A 14,936-nucleotide genomic window follows, 5' to 3' on the forward strand; every position below is an offset into this window, starting at 1 on the left:
GACCTCACCGCACGTCCTTGAGGTGGACCATGTTTGAATCTTGTCCCTGTCAGGAGCCCTGGGCTCCCCGGGGGGTTCAGGGTAAGGTCCTACTCATGCGGGGGGTGGAAAAGGACACACCCTTAAGTGCACTTTTGTGTGTGTACACATGCACTTTTTTGCGCACCACCACGGATTAAAAAAAAAGGAAGATAAAGAGGCGCTGAAGTATAAAGGATCCCATTTAAAGGGACATATATTATTCATCACCTTACATTGCCTGGAGCTCAAAAACATAAATTGAGAGCACAATTGGTGTTGGTGGTTCACAGGAGGTGTATGAGTGGAGTGAACACGTTATTAGAGAAGTTAAGGTAAGAAATATGATATTAGAATTAGTATGGTCTTTTTAGAGCTTTTCATCTTGTTGAAATAACTGAAATAATGGATTCTATATAATGACTGCATACTTAGATTCCTGTTAAAGCTTCTGGGTTCTGTTAAGGAGATCTCCTTTGCTTCTTGTCCCACAGACACAACAGGAAGTGAAAGGCAATCTCACCAAAATGAGAGCAAATCCTGTCTTAGGCAGTTGTCATTGGCACAAATTTCTGAACTAAAAAATTTCCGTGAACCTATTATTATGTTATTGTTATTTGACATTTCCCACTTACTTTTTATGTGTCTATGGTCAATAGAACAATAGAACAGAGTGAATCCACCAGTAGGAAACACAGACAAAAAGAACTTAACCGACATTCTAACCATTCCTCCCTCTATCCAAACTAAAAAAAAAAAAAAAAGTTTTTGTATCTGATGGTTGTTCCAAAAGAACTTCACTAATTCAAGGCAAACCCACTTCAAAATACAGGCAATGTAATATCAAAAAGCCCACTGCTTGCCCCAACTGTACTATTAAGAGTTCCCTGGAGACTTTAGAGTATGGGTGGAAGACAAGCTCCAGGCAGACCTCTTGCCACCTTGACCTATGTAACATTTCCAGAATATACCCCTTCTTGCCCAATGACACCAAAAGCTACTAATTCACTTCCTGGTTATCTCTCACTTCGCCTACTGCAACACTCTCCTCATTGGCCTAACTTTACTCATTAACCTTACCAACCACCTCAGTATCTGCTAACCCCCTCTGCCAATCCCTCTATTGGCTTCTGTTGAACCAACAAAGAAAATTCAAAATACTAACAACATACAAAGCCATCCACATCACTGACCTCCTCTCAAAATATTACCCAAGCCATCTTCTATGCTCCTCCTAAAATCTGCTGTTCTCTAGCTGCTTCCTTGTCACATGCCCTGCTCACCTCCAGGATTTCTCCAGAGCCTCTGTCATCCTCTGAAACCCCTTTCCCCAATCTGACTGGCTGTCTCCTACTACTAGTCCTAGAGTAGGGACCTGTAACCCGTCTGTCAGGGACAGTGCATAGCATCAGGAAAAGGTTCTGGAGAAGTAGGGAAAGTGCAGGGACACACCATCCTTCCTGGAAGCCGAGACTGCTGTCTGCACCTCTGAATTACCAGTCTGCTTTTGCTTTGCTGTTACAACTTGTGAGTGTTCCTAGTCGGGTACTGTTGGTGGGTACTGTTGGTGGGTTCTGCTCATGGGTACTCTTGGTGGGCACTGCTGGTGGGCACTGCTGGTGGGCACTGCTGGTGGGTACTGCTGGCTGGTACTGCTAGTGGGTACTGCTGGCTGGTACTGCTGGTTGGTACTGCTGATTGATACTGCTGGTGGGTACTGCTGGCGGGTACTGCTGGTTGGAACTGCTGACAGGTACTGCTGGTGGGTACTGTTGGTGGGTAATGTTGGTGAGTATTGCTGGCTGGTTCCCGAGCCACCATCCCCGAGCATCAGTTGGACAGGAGCCCACGCTAGAGGAAGCATGCGGCTGCAGTAGAGAGCAGAATCAATGCTTCCTGTATCACTCCTGTGACAGGCGGAGTACATTTGATATCACTCTGCCTGTGACAGGAGCGGGCGCTATACAGGAAGCATTGGCTCTGATTCCTCTAGCGCCAGCTCCATTCTTCACACTGATGCTCAGGGATGGCAGGTCGTGAACCTGTGATCTGGGCTTGCCGACACGCCATCCCAGAGCAGGAGGTGGCGGGCCACATCAGAGGGGCCAGCAGTTGGGCATCCCTGCACTAAAGGAATGATTTCTAGCAGAAGCAGCAACCTGCAGGTAATGTGATACAAACCATTACACATAACTAATATGTTTGGTGCTGTATCCCAAAAAAATTATATATTAAACTTCAGCATTAAAGCCCAACTCCAGGCAATTAAAAAATTATCCCTTGCAGGTGGGCTCTGCCTGCATTGTGAGCGTTAATAGCCAATTTTGTCTAGGAGAGAGATGAAACAGTTTTACTTACCAGATCCTCCACTCCCCAGACAGACAGCACTCCCCCATTCCCTGGTGGTGGACTGTCCCTCTGCATCATAAAGTCTAATGCAGGGCTATGGAACTTGCTTTGCTCTTGATGACATTAAGACCCTAGACCAAAACAAGCTATTAACCCCCACTGCAAGGGATAATTGTTTACTTGCCTGGAGTTGGACTTTAACTACTTCCCGACCCTGCTATAGCCAAAAGACAGCTACAGTGCGATCATCCAGTTCTGGAAGGACATCCTCGGATGTCCTTCCAGAATCCCGCCTCCTGCACGCCCCCTGGGGTGCACATCTGGTGCGTCTTGTGACTGCTGTGTCCTTCAGACACAGCTGATCACAGATGGCGATAAAGGGCCAATCTCAGCAGAAGAAAGAGCTAAACAAATGCCTCTTTGTGACCTGGAGGACCTTCGAGAACAGCTGGCTGAACTGAAAAAGTCAGGGGTCATTAGGGAATCCAGGAGCTCTTATGCCTCTCCTATTGTGGTTGTGAGAAAGAAAAATGGGTCCCTTCGGATGTGTATTGAATACCGAAACTTAAATCGGAGGACTATTCCAGATCAGTACACAACCCCTCGCATAGAAGTGTCCCTGCAATGCTTATCAGGAGCTAAACGGTTCAGTGTTCTGGATCTGAAGAGAGGATAATATCAGATACCCATGCATCCGGATGACCGAGAGAAGACGGCCTTTATCAGTCCTCTAGGATTCTTCGAATGCGACTGAATGCCACAGGGGTTAACAGGGGCCCCTGCCTTCTTTCAGAGACTAATTGAGAACACGGTGGGAGACATGAACTTGATAGAAGTATTAGTGTATGTGGATGATATCATCGTCTTTGGCAAAATGTTGGAGGAGCATGAAGCTCGATTGGAGAAAGTTTTCCAAAGATTTCACAACGAGGGGCTGAAGTTGTCGTTAGAGAAGTGTCAATTCTATCAGACTTCAGTCACATATCTTGGACATGTGGTCTCAGCCAAGGAAGTAGCTACTGATCCTCAGAAGTTGGAGGCTGTTACTTCCTGGCCTCACTCAAGCACTGTCACTGAATTGAGGTCATTCTTGGGTTTCTACTCATACTATAGAAGATTTGTGAAGAATTTTTCACAGATTGCCAAACCTCTGAGAGAGTTATTGCAGAAGCAGACGGGTGATGACCTGCAGAAGACCCACACTGGAGGCCCGGGAAAGCCACGTGAGTCTATTTAAGAACAATGGACAGTGAAGTGCGAAAGAGCATTTGAACACCTAAAAGGGAGCCTTATTGAAGTACCTGTATTGGCCTATGCTGATCCCTCTAAATCTTACGAATTACATGTGGATGCTAGCAGAGATGGCCTAGGGGGAGTGTTGTATCAAGAGTCGGAAGGAAAATTCCACCCGGTGGCCTATGTGAGTCGCAGTCTTACTCCCCCTGGGAAGAATTATCCAGTACACAAATTGTACTCAAGTGGGCTGTAGTGGACAAGCTACGAGATTATCTATATGGGGCCACGTTTGTTGTGAAAACAGATAATAACCTGTTGACTTACTTGCTGTTCACTGCCAAACTGGATGTCACTGGACATCAGTGGTTGGCTGCTCTGTCTGAGTTCCAGTTCAGCTTGAAATATTGACCAGGAGTGGGAAACCGAGACACTGATGCTCTTTCCCGAAGACCTTATGCCACGGATACTGGTCAGAAGAGTTGGGTCCATTTGCCCATAGAGGGAGTACTGGCTGTATGCCAAGGAGTAGTACACAGGCATAAAGGGGCGACTCGGGCTGAAGCTGTGGGGGTCACCCCTGCTGCAATGCCCAGATATTACTGTGCTTTGACTTTGAAGTGCGTAGTCAAGAATTGCCTCAATTAACTAGAGAAGACATGAGGAGGGACCAACGTGAAGACCCATTGGGCAGACTTTTTAAAGAAATCCTTGTCAGTTTGGGATCTTCAGATGCTATTAAGTAGTTCCATTGAGGGAGCTAAAGTAGTCCATAAAGAATGGTAACAAATGCGGTTAGAAGACGGAGTTGTCTACCGGAAAGGCCCATCTGAGGAACCAGAAGGTGTTCGTCAACTGTTCCTTCCTGAAAAACACTGATTAACTGTGTTAACAGCTCTCCATGATGATCATGGCCACTTAGGTCCAGATAGAACCTTTAAGTTAGTCAGAGACCGATTTTATTGGCGATCTATGAGGGAAGTGGAAAGCTATTGTCGCTCTTGCATCAGATGCATTTAGAGAAAAACTTTGCCAGGAAGGGCAGCCCCAATGGGCCATCTACAAAGTCAGGGACCAATGGAGTTGGTGTGCATTGATTTCTTGTGCTTGGAACCTGACTTGAATGGGCAGAGTAATGTCCTGGTTGTGACAGATCACTTTACCCGTTATGCTCAGGCTTTCCCCACTAGGGATCAACAAGCCCATACTGTAGCAAATACCCTAGTGGAGAAGTTTTTCATTCATTACGGACTGCCTCAGTGTCTACACTCAGATCAAGCTTGGGATTTTGAGAGCAAGCTAATCCGAAGATTGTGTGAACTCTTAACTATCAAAAATCCAGAACCACTCTTTACCATCCCCGAGTAGACCCACAACCTGAGCGTTTCAACCGTACCCTGTTAAATATGTTAGGAACCCTTCCTCTGGAGAAGAAACAACATTGGGGAGATCACATTGCTGCAGTGGTTCGTGCTTACGATAGCACAGCGAATGACTTTACTGGATACTCCACCTACTGGTTGATGTTTGGCAGAGAAGCTCGTTTGCCAGTGGATTTGGCTTTTGAAACACCGTTAGATCACACATCCCAGGCCTCTTACCGAGGGTACGTCGACAGACTTCAAAATAATTTAAAGACTGCCTATGACAGTGATTGCGAACCTTGGCACCCCAGATGTTTTGGAACTACATTTGCCATGATGCTTCACTACACTGCAGAATGCTGGAGCATCATGGGAAATGTAGTTCCAAAACATCTGGGGTGCCAAGGTTTGCCATCACTGGCCTATGAGAAAGCTAGAGAAGCATCTACCGCAAGAGAACAGAGAAACAAGAAAAACTTTGATCTCAAAGTAAAGGTGTAAGACCTGCAACCTGGAGATCGGGTGTTTTTTGTGCAATCTGGGAGTGCCCGGGTGATGCAGATGAGCAGGTAAATCCAAGCAGTCCTCAAGGGGACCAATGTAATTTGGGAACAGTGTTACATAACCAATTGTCATTTAAAGAGCGGCAGTACTGAAAGCTGAAAATTGGCCTGGGCAGGAAGGGGGTGAAAGTGCCTTGTATAGTAGTGGTTAAGATACGCCCTTATACCACTTAGCCACACACAGTTTTTGCTGAAATCTTTTCCTTATAAACTGGGGGTCAGCAACCAGTAGATTGGGGACAGGTAACTGGTAAATCACGGTCTGAGCTTTGCTGACCTGCCATCCCAGAGCATCAAACAGAGTGCAATGCAGAGGGACTACTTGTAAAGTTGGATCTGTAGTGGGGAGCAAGAGCCACATAAGCCGATGCCTCCTCTGTAGTGCTGACTCCTGTCCAATGTGGAGTGATACCAACTGCACTCCACCTCTTATCCCAGCTAGCAGTCTCCAGAGGGGTGCCAGCAGCAGGAAAGAAGAGATTTTCAGGTCAGTGTGAAGCAATATACTGGGCATAATAGTATAAGGCTGCTTTCACACTGATGTGCTGCAGTTTTGCCCACACCGCAGGTGCAGGGCTGTGTACCTGCAACTTTCCAAAGGGTTTGTTACGCTTAGCCATAGACTTCTAATATATCCTGTGGTTTGGTGCATTTTCTAAAAGCGCACCAAAACTTCTAAAGTCTATGGCAAAGTGCAGCTAACCCAGGAAAGTCGCAGATGCACTGTGCTGCACCCACAGTGCAGGTAAACTGCAGCACATAAACTGTGAAAGCCTTCCCAGATAGCAAGCAATTGAGCTGCAAATTTGAAAATGACTTTGCTAAGCTATTGCTAGACTTGCCAGGCTTCACACGTTTGTTGCACAATTGCAGCAAGTCTGCATTGCAGGACTCCAGATCAACTTTCTTTGCAAACATTCTGCAAATCTTCTGCAAGTTCTGGTTCAGTTATGTTGTGCAATAGTCATCCCACCACAGGGGTCACTGTGGCTGAATTTTCATGCTGTAGACTTGCAGAGCTCTTGTTGTAGACGTGTTTCTCAAACTGTGTGCTGCCAGAGAATTGCAGGTGTGCCATGGGCAGAGCCCATGCTCCCGCACTGCTGTCTAGGGAGGGTCTCTTTGTGCCTGCTCCCGTAGACCCCAGTGCTGTCAGTGCCCAACAATGCCACCTATCAGTGCTGCCAATCAGTGCCCATGAGTGCCTCATCATCAGTGTCACCTATCAGTGTCCATCAGTGTAGCTTCATCAGTGCTGTCTCATCAGTGTCCATCAGTGTAGCTGCATCAGTGCTGTCTCATCAGTGTCCATCAGTGCTTCCTCATCAATGCCCATCAGTGCAGCCTCATCAGTGCCCATCAGTGTAGCTTCATCAGTGCCCATTAGCGCCACCTATCAGTGCCCATCAGTGCCGCATGTTCCGTGCCTATCAGTGCCTTCAGTAACATATAAGCGCATATCAGTGAAGGAGTAAAATTACCTATTTGCAAACTTTTATAACAAACTATGAAAAATGTTGGGTTTTTTTTTTTTTCAAAATTTTCAGTCTGTTTTAATTTGTTTAGCAAAAAATAAAACACCCAGTGGTGATTAACCTCGTTATTATACTGCGGCAGGTCGGCTCTCCTGGGCAAACTGCCGTAGGTGTACATCGGTCTTTGCACAGGAGATAGCGTGCCGGCGACCCGCAAACGTGGTGCACAGAGGCAGATCGGGGAACTGCCTATGTAAATAAGGGGATTCCCCATTCTGCCAGGTGACTTGTCAGAGATCTTCTGTTCCCATCTCTGTCATGTCCCTGGTAGTCCTCCCCTACAGTTAGAACACACTAAGGGAACACACTTAACCTCTTGATCGCCTCCTAGTGTTAACCCTTCCCTGCCAGTGTAATATTTACATTGATTGGTGCATTTTTAAAGCACTGATCAATGTAATAATGTCACTGGTCCCCAGAAAGTGTCATTTGGGGTCAGATTTGTTTGCAGATTTGTCACAGTCCCACTAAAAATCACCATTACCAGTAAAAACAATAAAAAAATAAATAAAAGTATCTAAACCTATCCCATAGTTTGTAGACGCGATTACTTTTGCGCAAACCAATCAATATATGCCTTTTGCGATTTTTTTTTTTTTTTTTTTTTTTTAAACAAAAATATGTAGAAGAATATATGTTGGCCTAAACTGATGATTACCGTATATTTGTTTTTTTATAGATTGTTTTTGGATATGTATTATAGCAGAAAGTAAAAAAAAATTTTTTTTTTCAAAATTGTTGGTCTTTTTTTGTTTATAGCGCAAAAAATAAAGGTGGTCAAATACCATCAAAAGAAAGCTCTATTTGTGGGAAAAAAAGGACATCAATTTTGTTTGGGTACAGCATCGCACGACTGCGCAATTGTCAGTTAAAGCGACATAGTGCCGTATCGCAAAAAATAGCCTGGTCATTAAGGGGGCAAATCCTTCTGGGGCTGAGGTGGTTAAATACCACCAAAAGAAAGCTCTATTTGTGTGAAAAAATTAAAATGTAATGTGGGTACAGCGTTGCATGACCGCGCAATTGTCATTCAAAGTCCTGACAGCTGAAAATGGGCCTGGGCAGGATGAGAGGAAAAGGGCCCAGTGGGCAAATGGCTAAACACTCAGATGAGGACACACTACACATGGTTCTTTCCTATGCCATTGTTCCTTGGCACATTAAAACCTGGTGTCACAAATGAAAACCGTTCATTTCTCAGAGTACCAGCAGATGGCGCTTTAACCACACCGGAAATGTGAGTGTGAACGTCTGAGACGGATGACGTCATCCTGAAAGTCCTCTATTCTCTGTGTTATGCAAGGAGCTGGTGCTGCAGCAGCGCGTTCTTGTGAATGTTACACAAGGAGGAGGCACGCGCGGCAGGTACTGTACTGGGAAGGGGCTCCGCTGGAGTGATGGGTCAGTATGGGGCAGGAGAGGGGCTACTAGTAGAAGAGCTGTGCTTGTAGGTAGCTTTAATTAGACTGACTTCTTATTGGAAAACGTTAGGGTATAATGCAGATGTTTTACAGGGCTGTGACTAAATGCTGCTTCTTGTCATTTGCTGTTGCTGGTCTGGACAAAGCATGCAGCCAGTGAAATGTGAACTGTCATCCTGCATGCCTATTCCAGATCAGTGACAAGCCAGGTGTCCCGGGGTAAGCATGGTGCATGAAGGTACAGCATGATCTGATCCTTCAGAAGGTTTCATGCTGGTTCACACTGATGCAGCGCAGGAACCGCAGCGATTCCTGTGCGGCTCCCGCACCACATCAAAATCGCAGGCAGTTCACGCTTCGCTCTGCAAACTGCTGTGGGTGTCAATATAAAGTTAATGACACCCCCAAATCGGTTCACAGAGCGCAGTGTGAACTGGCATCGGATCGCATGAGTCTGAACACCCATGTGATTTGATTCTAGTGCGGACAAAAAAAAAGGTCCTGCATGTTTTTGGTGCGGATCCAGTGCGCATCGAGCCATACATAATGTATGGCCCAATTCACACCGCACTGAATTTGCATGTCATTTGTACAGGAATCCAGTGCAATTTTTGTACAAATGACATGCAATGTAGCAGATCGCATCAGTGGGTACCCAGAAGTGGAACTAATACCGTTTTCCTAAACAGATGCTTCCTATGAATAACTGTCACTGTTCCTTGTGCTTTTATCCAAACTGTAAAGTTTATCAAAAGGTTGGTGTCATAACTGGTCACACGTGATTGGTCACAGCAATCACATGGTACCAGGGCCATGCACAGTGGCTAGGGTTACCACCTCATCCCTTTAAACCCATGGATTACTCAGCTTCTGTGGCTGATTAAAGTGGTAATTAAACTTGGTGCCTTATCTGCATTAAATTAGCCTGAGAACCTGTGTAATGTGTTAGGGTTGCCACCCCCCCCTTTTAAACCCAAACAGTGGCCCGGTACAAAAATCTGTGTTGTGCTGTGTCAGCGAGTCACAGATAACCCTGCTGCGTGGCCCATAGGGCACGTGCGAAGCACAGGAGGAGCAGAACATCTAATTTCGTCCACCCGGGTTAACAGTTCGCCCGTACGTATTATTTCAGTAGGCCGGGCAGGAGGTGGTTAATGTAAATGGAGTGTTTAAAATAAAGGTAATTAAATAGCTAAAGGAGTGAAGGATCTATGCCCTTTTGTATGGATATTAAAAGTATATGATGGATAAGGATGAGCTCCGGCGTGTTTGCACACTCCACGTGCAGAGCCCGCCCGGAAGTCGGCGCTGCGCTAAACACAGGCACTGAGACATTTCCCGATCTCTGCAGTCGCGCATAAGGACAATGTCTCACTGCTTGTGATTAGCGCAGTGCAGACTTCCTGGCGGGCTCTGCGCGTGGGGTGTGCGAACACGCCGGAGCTCATCCTTAATGATGGATAGTGAAGAAGAGTATATGATTGATGTATTCTGTTATACATCGTAACCAGAAAGGACAAACATACCATTTACGCAGACTGTGCAGCTGCGCAAGAGCCCTCTGGGATTTAGGGGTCCATTTATATTGGAAGTATGTCAGTAATACCGTGTACACACGAGCGGATTTCTCGTCCGCCTTAACTCCAAAGGACTTTTCGACGGAGTTCCGACGAAATGGACTTGCCTACACACGATCCCACCAAAGTCCGATCGTTTCGAAAGTGATGACGTAGGACCGGACTAGAATAAGGAAGTTCATAGCCAGTAGCCAATAGCTGCCCTTGCGTCGTTTTCGGTCTGTCGGACTATTATAGAGACAAACGTTTTTTTCGATAGGGATCGAGTCCGTCGGGAAGATTTGAAACCTGTTCTATTTCTAGGTCCGTCGGAATTTTCGACAGAAAAGGTCCGATGAAGCCCACACACGATCGAATTGTCCGACGGATTCGTTCCGTCGGACCTTTGATGCCGAAAAGTCCGGTCGTGTGTATGCGGCATTAGGTGTTGGAACCCCTACCACTGTCTTGTGACTCTGCTGCTGGCAATCAGGCTTCAATTATAGGTAAATGTACAATTTTCTTTAGTTTTGGATAGAGTGGAGAAGGATTAGAACAGTTGTAAGGTTTTTATTGCTGTCTGTGCCCGCAGTAGGGAGGTTCATAATCTCAATTTGTCCTGTTTACCATTATCACAGAGAGTGACAGAGAGAAAATCCCACAATTTTGGGTTGTCATCAAATTTTCCAATGGGGACACTAGCTCTGGTGACAACCAGGGATTCCTGCCCTATGGAGGAATTTCCTCTCACTTTCTGTTTTGGCTATGGGACAGGAAGTTAATGGAAATCTCCCCAATGGGAAATGGGTTTGTTTTCACAACAGGTAATAATCCTCCCTTACTTTATCCAAAATGAAATGTGCCTTTTAGTTCTACTTTCAGCTTGGATGAAACCTCTAACTCTACCTTCCTCCAGTCTACTTAAATGACCTCTATTTTATGTTTTAACCCTTAGGTTTGTCTTGACTGCCAAGCTGATCCTAAGGTACCTGAATTTGCTTCGTCCCTTAACCACAGCTAGAATTATGTCTCAAAAAGGAAAGGCAACAAAGAGCAAGAAAGAAGAGTCTAGTAGTGAGAAGTCTGATGGCAGCCAGAAAACTAGTAAAATGCTAGAGCCCAAACCCAAGTCATCCTCTACAGCCATTAGTCCAGGGAAAAGGAAATCCGAGGGCTCTGCTAAGGAAAAATCAAAAGCAATATCTGAGGCAAGTAGTAGTGAAAGCTCAGATATTGATGCCAAGAAGAGAAAGAAACAAGAAAAAAAGGATGATGCTGAAGGTGGAAGTTTGGTAGATGTATTGAAGAAGTCTCGTCTGGCGACTGCTGTCTCTGTTTCAGAATTTAAATTTAATAAGAAGAGGGTGCGGTTGGTGTCTGCTGAAGAAAACCTGAAAGATGATGCACAGGGCATAGTCTACTGGATGTCAAGAGATCAGAGAGTTGAAGGTACTTGTTTCTGCTTTTGTGTATGTTGTTTTTTTGTTTTTGGATATATGTAATGGTTCTTTATGGTTCATAAACAACTTTGTTTTCTTGTATAGATGAGCAACTCTGTTTTGTAATAAGTTTGATAAATCTAACATAGCACAGGCAAATGTTATTCAGCAGCCAGCTTGAATATCTGAATTGGCATATGCTTATTTAGGAGGATTCCTAAATGTTAGATTTTTATCCTTGATTGCACAGATCGACGTAAAATGATATTCAGTGTATATTTAACCACTTGCTGATCGCAATACATAAATATATGTTGCAGCTTGCAAGTGGTTTACTGGGATTCTGGCTAAAGATATCAGCCATAACCCCGGTAATGTTTTTTACAGCTGGGGGCTGGCCTTCTCATAAACGCTTTCAAAAGCAGTGGGAGGGTGTTTGTGAACGTGTCGGGGGAAGGAGGAGTGGGGATGAACTTTTGACTGAGTTCACTGCAGCAAAGTCAGCTGGAAGTGGGAGCGGGTACCTGTCAAAACCAGGTACCTGCTTTGCCCGCCCCCCCAAAAGGCAGCGGATGGGGGAGGAGGAGGAGGTGGCAGCAAATAAACGGAGCTTCCTCTTCTGGATGGAGCTCCGCTTTAAAGACACTGTCAACTTGCCCATGCAGGGCCTCACCTTACCTGCACTTCCTTTAGAGCTAGTCGATCCTAAACAGCCAGCATTTTAATCAGCAGTGTTAGCAACACGTGGGGACAAGGAAGTCTCTCCATAGTTCATGTGTCCATGTTTGGGCCTAGCTTTTGGCTGCTAGGCCTGGGCACCATCATGGGGGCAGTTGCATGCTTCCCCATACCCAAAAGTTCTGGGTATTTTTGCTGACTACAAATGAGTAAGGAGCTATGAGAGAGCACAGGATGTGGGGGGGTTGAAGGATCTGCTTTGTGGATATTCTGTCACATTGTTCTGCTTGGACAAGGTGGCAGTGTCTCTTTAAAATTATAGAAAACATGCCAAACCCTTAACACAAAACTACTAAAAATAGCACTTTTAAGGTATCACACCAAGAAAAAAATACATTAAAATTCCATAAATTTTATTTCGCACATATTATAAAAGTTGATATTTTAGAAACCCCACTGAATAAAACAGCAGAGATAAGTTTCATTGACATGCGGAGATATTCCAACATATAAATATCTTCTACACGTTTTGCGGGACAAGGCTTTCAGGAAGAAACTATTATCACATATCTATTACACATGCTGACAGCATCTGTCAATGTTAAAAACACAGAAAAATCCTCAAAAGCTGCCATTGCTCACCCGGACCCCTCAATGATCTTCACATGGTTATCATAAAAGAATATGCCTCCAGATTGGTTACCCTTATCCTGAAGAATGGTTAAAAGGTAAGAGCTGTATAACCCCAATATGGGTGAAATCATCCTGAGTGGAAGTTAGTTGTTTTTGCGCAATCAGCAATGACAGTGTTCTCTATGGTCCATGGCAGCCTCTCTTTAAAATGACTCTGTAGCTGTTTAACTGCTTACGGACCGCCCACCACACATTTACTGCAGCAGGGTGGCTCGGCTGCGCGAATCATCGTACCTGTACGTTGTTGATTCTTCCTGGGCCTGGAGATCTTGTGTTTCTGCTAAGCAGGAACAGAGATCTCTCTCTTCCTCCAGTTAAGCCATCCCCCACACAGTTAGAAAGCACTCCCTAGGAGCACACTTAACCCTTTGATCGCCCCTGATGTTAACCCTTTCCCTGCCGGTGTCATTAGTACAGTGAGCTCATTTTTTTTAATTTTTTTTTTTTTTTTTTTTAAAACTGGTCCCCAAAAAGTGTCACTTAGTGTCTGATTCAATGTTGCAGTCCCGCTAAAAATGACTGATCACCGCCATTACTAATAGTTTGTAGACAAGATAACTTTTGTGCAAACCAATCAATTAACCCGTATTGGGATTTTTTTTTTTTTTTAACCAAAAATATGTAGCAGAATACAAATTGGCCAGAATTGATGAAGACATTTTGATTTAGTACATCCTTTTTTTTTTTTTTTTTTTTAAATTGGGTATGTTTTATAGCAGAAAGTCAAAAATATAGGTGTGTTTTTTTTTTTTTTTTTTTTTTTTTTTTTTTTTTTTCAAAATTGTTGGTCTTTTTTTGTTCATAGTGCAAAAAATAAAAACCGCAGAGGTGATCAAATACTAACAAAGGAAACCTCTATTTGTGGGGGGAAAAAAAAGCACATAAATGTTGTTTGGGTACAGCATTGCATGAATGCGCAATCGTCAGTTAAAGCAACGCAGTGCCCTAATGCAAACAAGGGCCTGGTCATGAAAGGGGTAAAACTTTTCAGGGCTGAAGTGGGTAAGTAGAAGCCCAGTCTGAAAATAAATGCTCACGTCATCCAGCTGTCTTCAAGAGATGGCTAGCTAAAGAATTTTCCTCACAATTTCAGATGTGTTGGATGTAGGGGCTGGCAGATAAAAGTCCAGAGCACAGTAAGTGTTTGAAACGCCTGGCAGCGTTAGATGCAGAATATTTTTCAGCAAGGTCTTGATGACAGTTGAGTTCAGCAACATAGGGTGGTGGTCACAGTAAGTATTTTACACTTTTTTTTTTTTCCTAGCCCTAAATAGAGCAGGGAGGGGGTTAGAACTCCTGACAGGTTTTTACTGCTATCCCAAGCTCCTTTAGAGGGATTTATCTTCCCTTCATGTCCTGCTCCCAGTGTCTTACCAGACAGGAAGAACTCTCCAACAGGAACACAGACAAAAATAAAAAGCTTTCCTTTCGTAGAGTAGTGGCAGGTTGTCAACTGTCAGATTTTTATTTCTGTCTGTGTTCCTCTTGCAGATTTTTCCTTTTGCTTCCTGTCTAGTGAAACCATTGTCATCAGGACAGGAAGTAAGGGGTACATCCTTCTAACGGAGCCCTGGATATCTGCATAAACCTGGCAGGAGTTCTTTTTCATTCTTCATTTTATCCAGAACTGTGTTGCCCACTGCTCAGTTGGACTGCTTTTATTTGTCTCAAAGGTAAAGATTTCCTGTGTCCAACAAAATTGTTTTAGATGCATATATCAGTTAAGGAGCTCAAAGAAAAACTCAAACAAGAGTCTGCCAGCTCATGATATACTACTTTGCATTTTGTTTTCTGTTAAAAAATGTTGCATATACAGGGAATTTACTAAAACTGGAGCAGACAAGGACTGGAGCAGCTGTGCACTGCAATCAATCATTTTCTAACTTTCATTTGTAAAGCCTAAAGGGCTAGTTCACCTTTACCAAAAAAACTATCTGTGCAGTTAAGGGGCGCCTGTAGATAAAACAAAAGGAAGTTAAATAATGCTCTTGCTATAGGTGTAGGCCGTTTAAATAGCTCCTGAAGCCTGGCAGAAAAATTTGCAGAGATAGCATTGTTTTGTTCTGTCTTGTTGCTAGGACATTGTT

At 44.4% G+C, this 14,936-nt stretch overlaps 1 protein-coding gene across 2 annotated transcripts in view; it reads left to right on the forward strand.

Moving 5' to 3' along the window:
* Window positions 1-8,299: 8,299 nt before the first annotated feature.
* The window catches only part of LOC141139898 (deoxyribodipyrimidine photo-lyase-like), a 41,610-nt gene continuing 34,973 nt past the window's right edge, over window positions 8,300-14,936 (forward strand). Inside the window, exons 1-2 of one of the 2 annotated variants that reach the window (XM_073626455.1) lie at window positions 8,300-8,427; window positions 10,995-11,488. In XM_073626455.1, coding sequence (XP_073482556.1) covers window positions 11,065-11,488 — 424 coding nt within the window. In that variant the 5' untranslated portion in view covers window positions 8,300-8,427; window positions 10,995-11,064. Of the gene's footprint in view, window positions 8,464-10,994; window positions 11,489-14,936 lie in introns of both variants that reach the window. The other variant, XM_073626456.1, reaches the window with a different exon arrangement.

Source organism: Aquarana catesbeiana, linkage group LG04, assembly GCF_042186555.1.
Source record: "Aquarana catesbeiana isolate 2022-GZ linkage group LG04, ASM4218655v1, whole genome shotgun sequence".
NCBI lineage: Eukaryota > Metazoa > Chordata > Amphibia > Anura > Ranidae > Aquarana > Aquarana catesbeiana.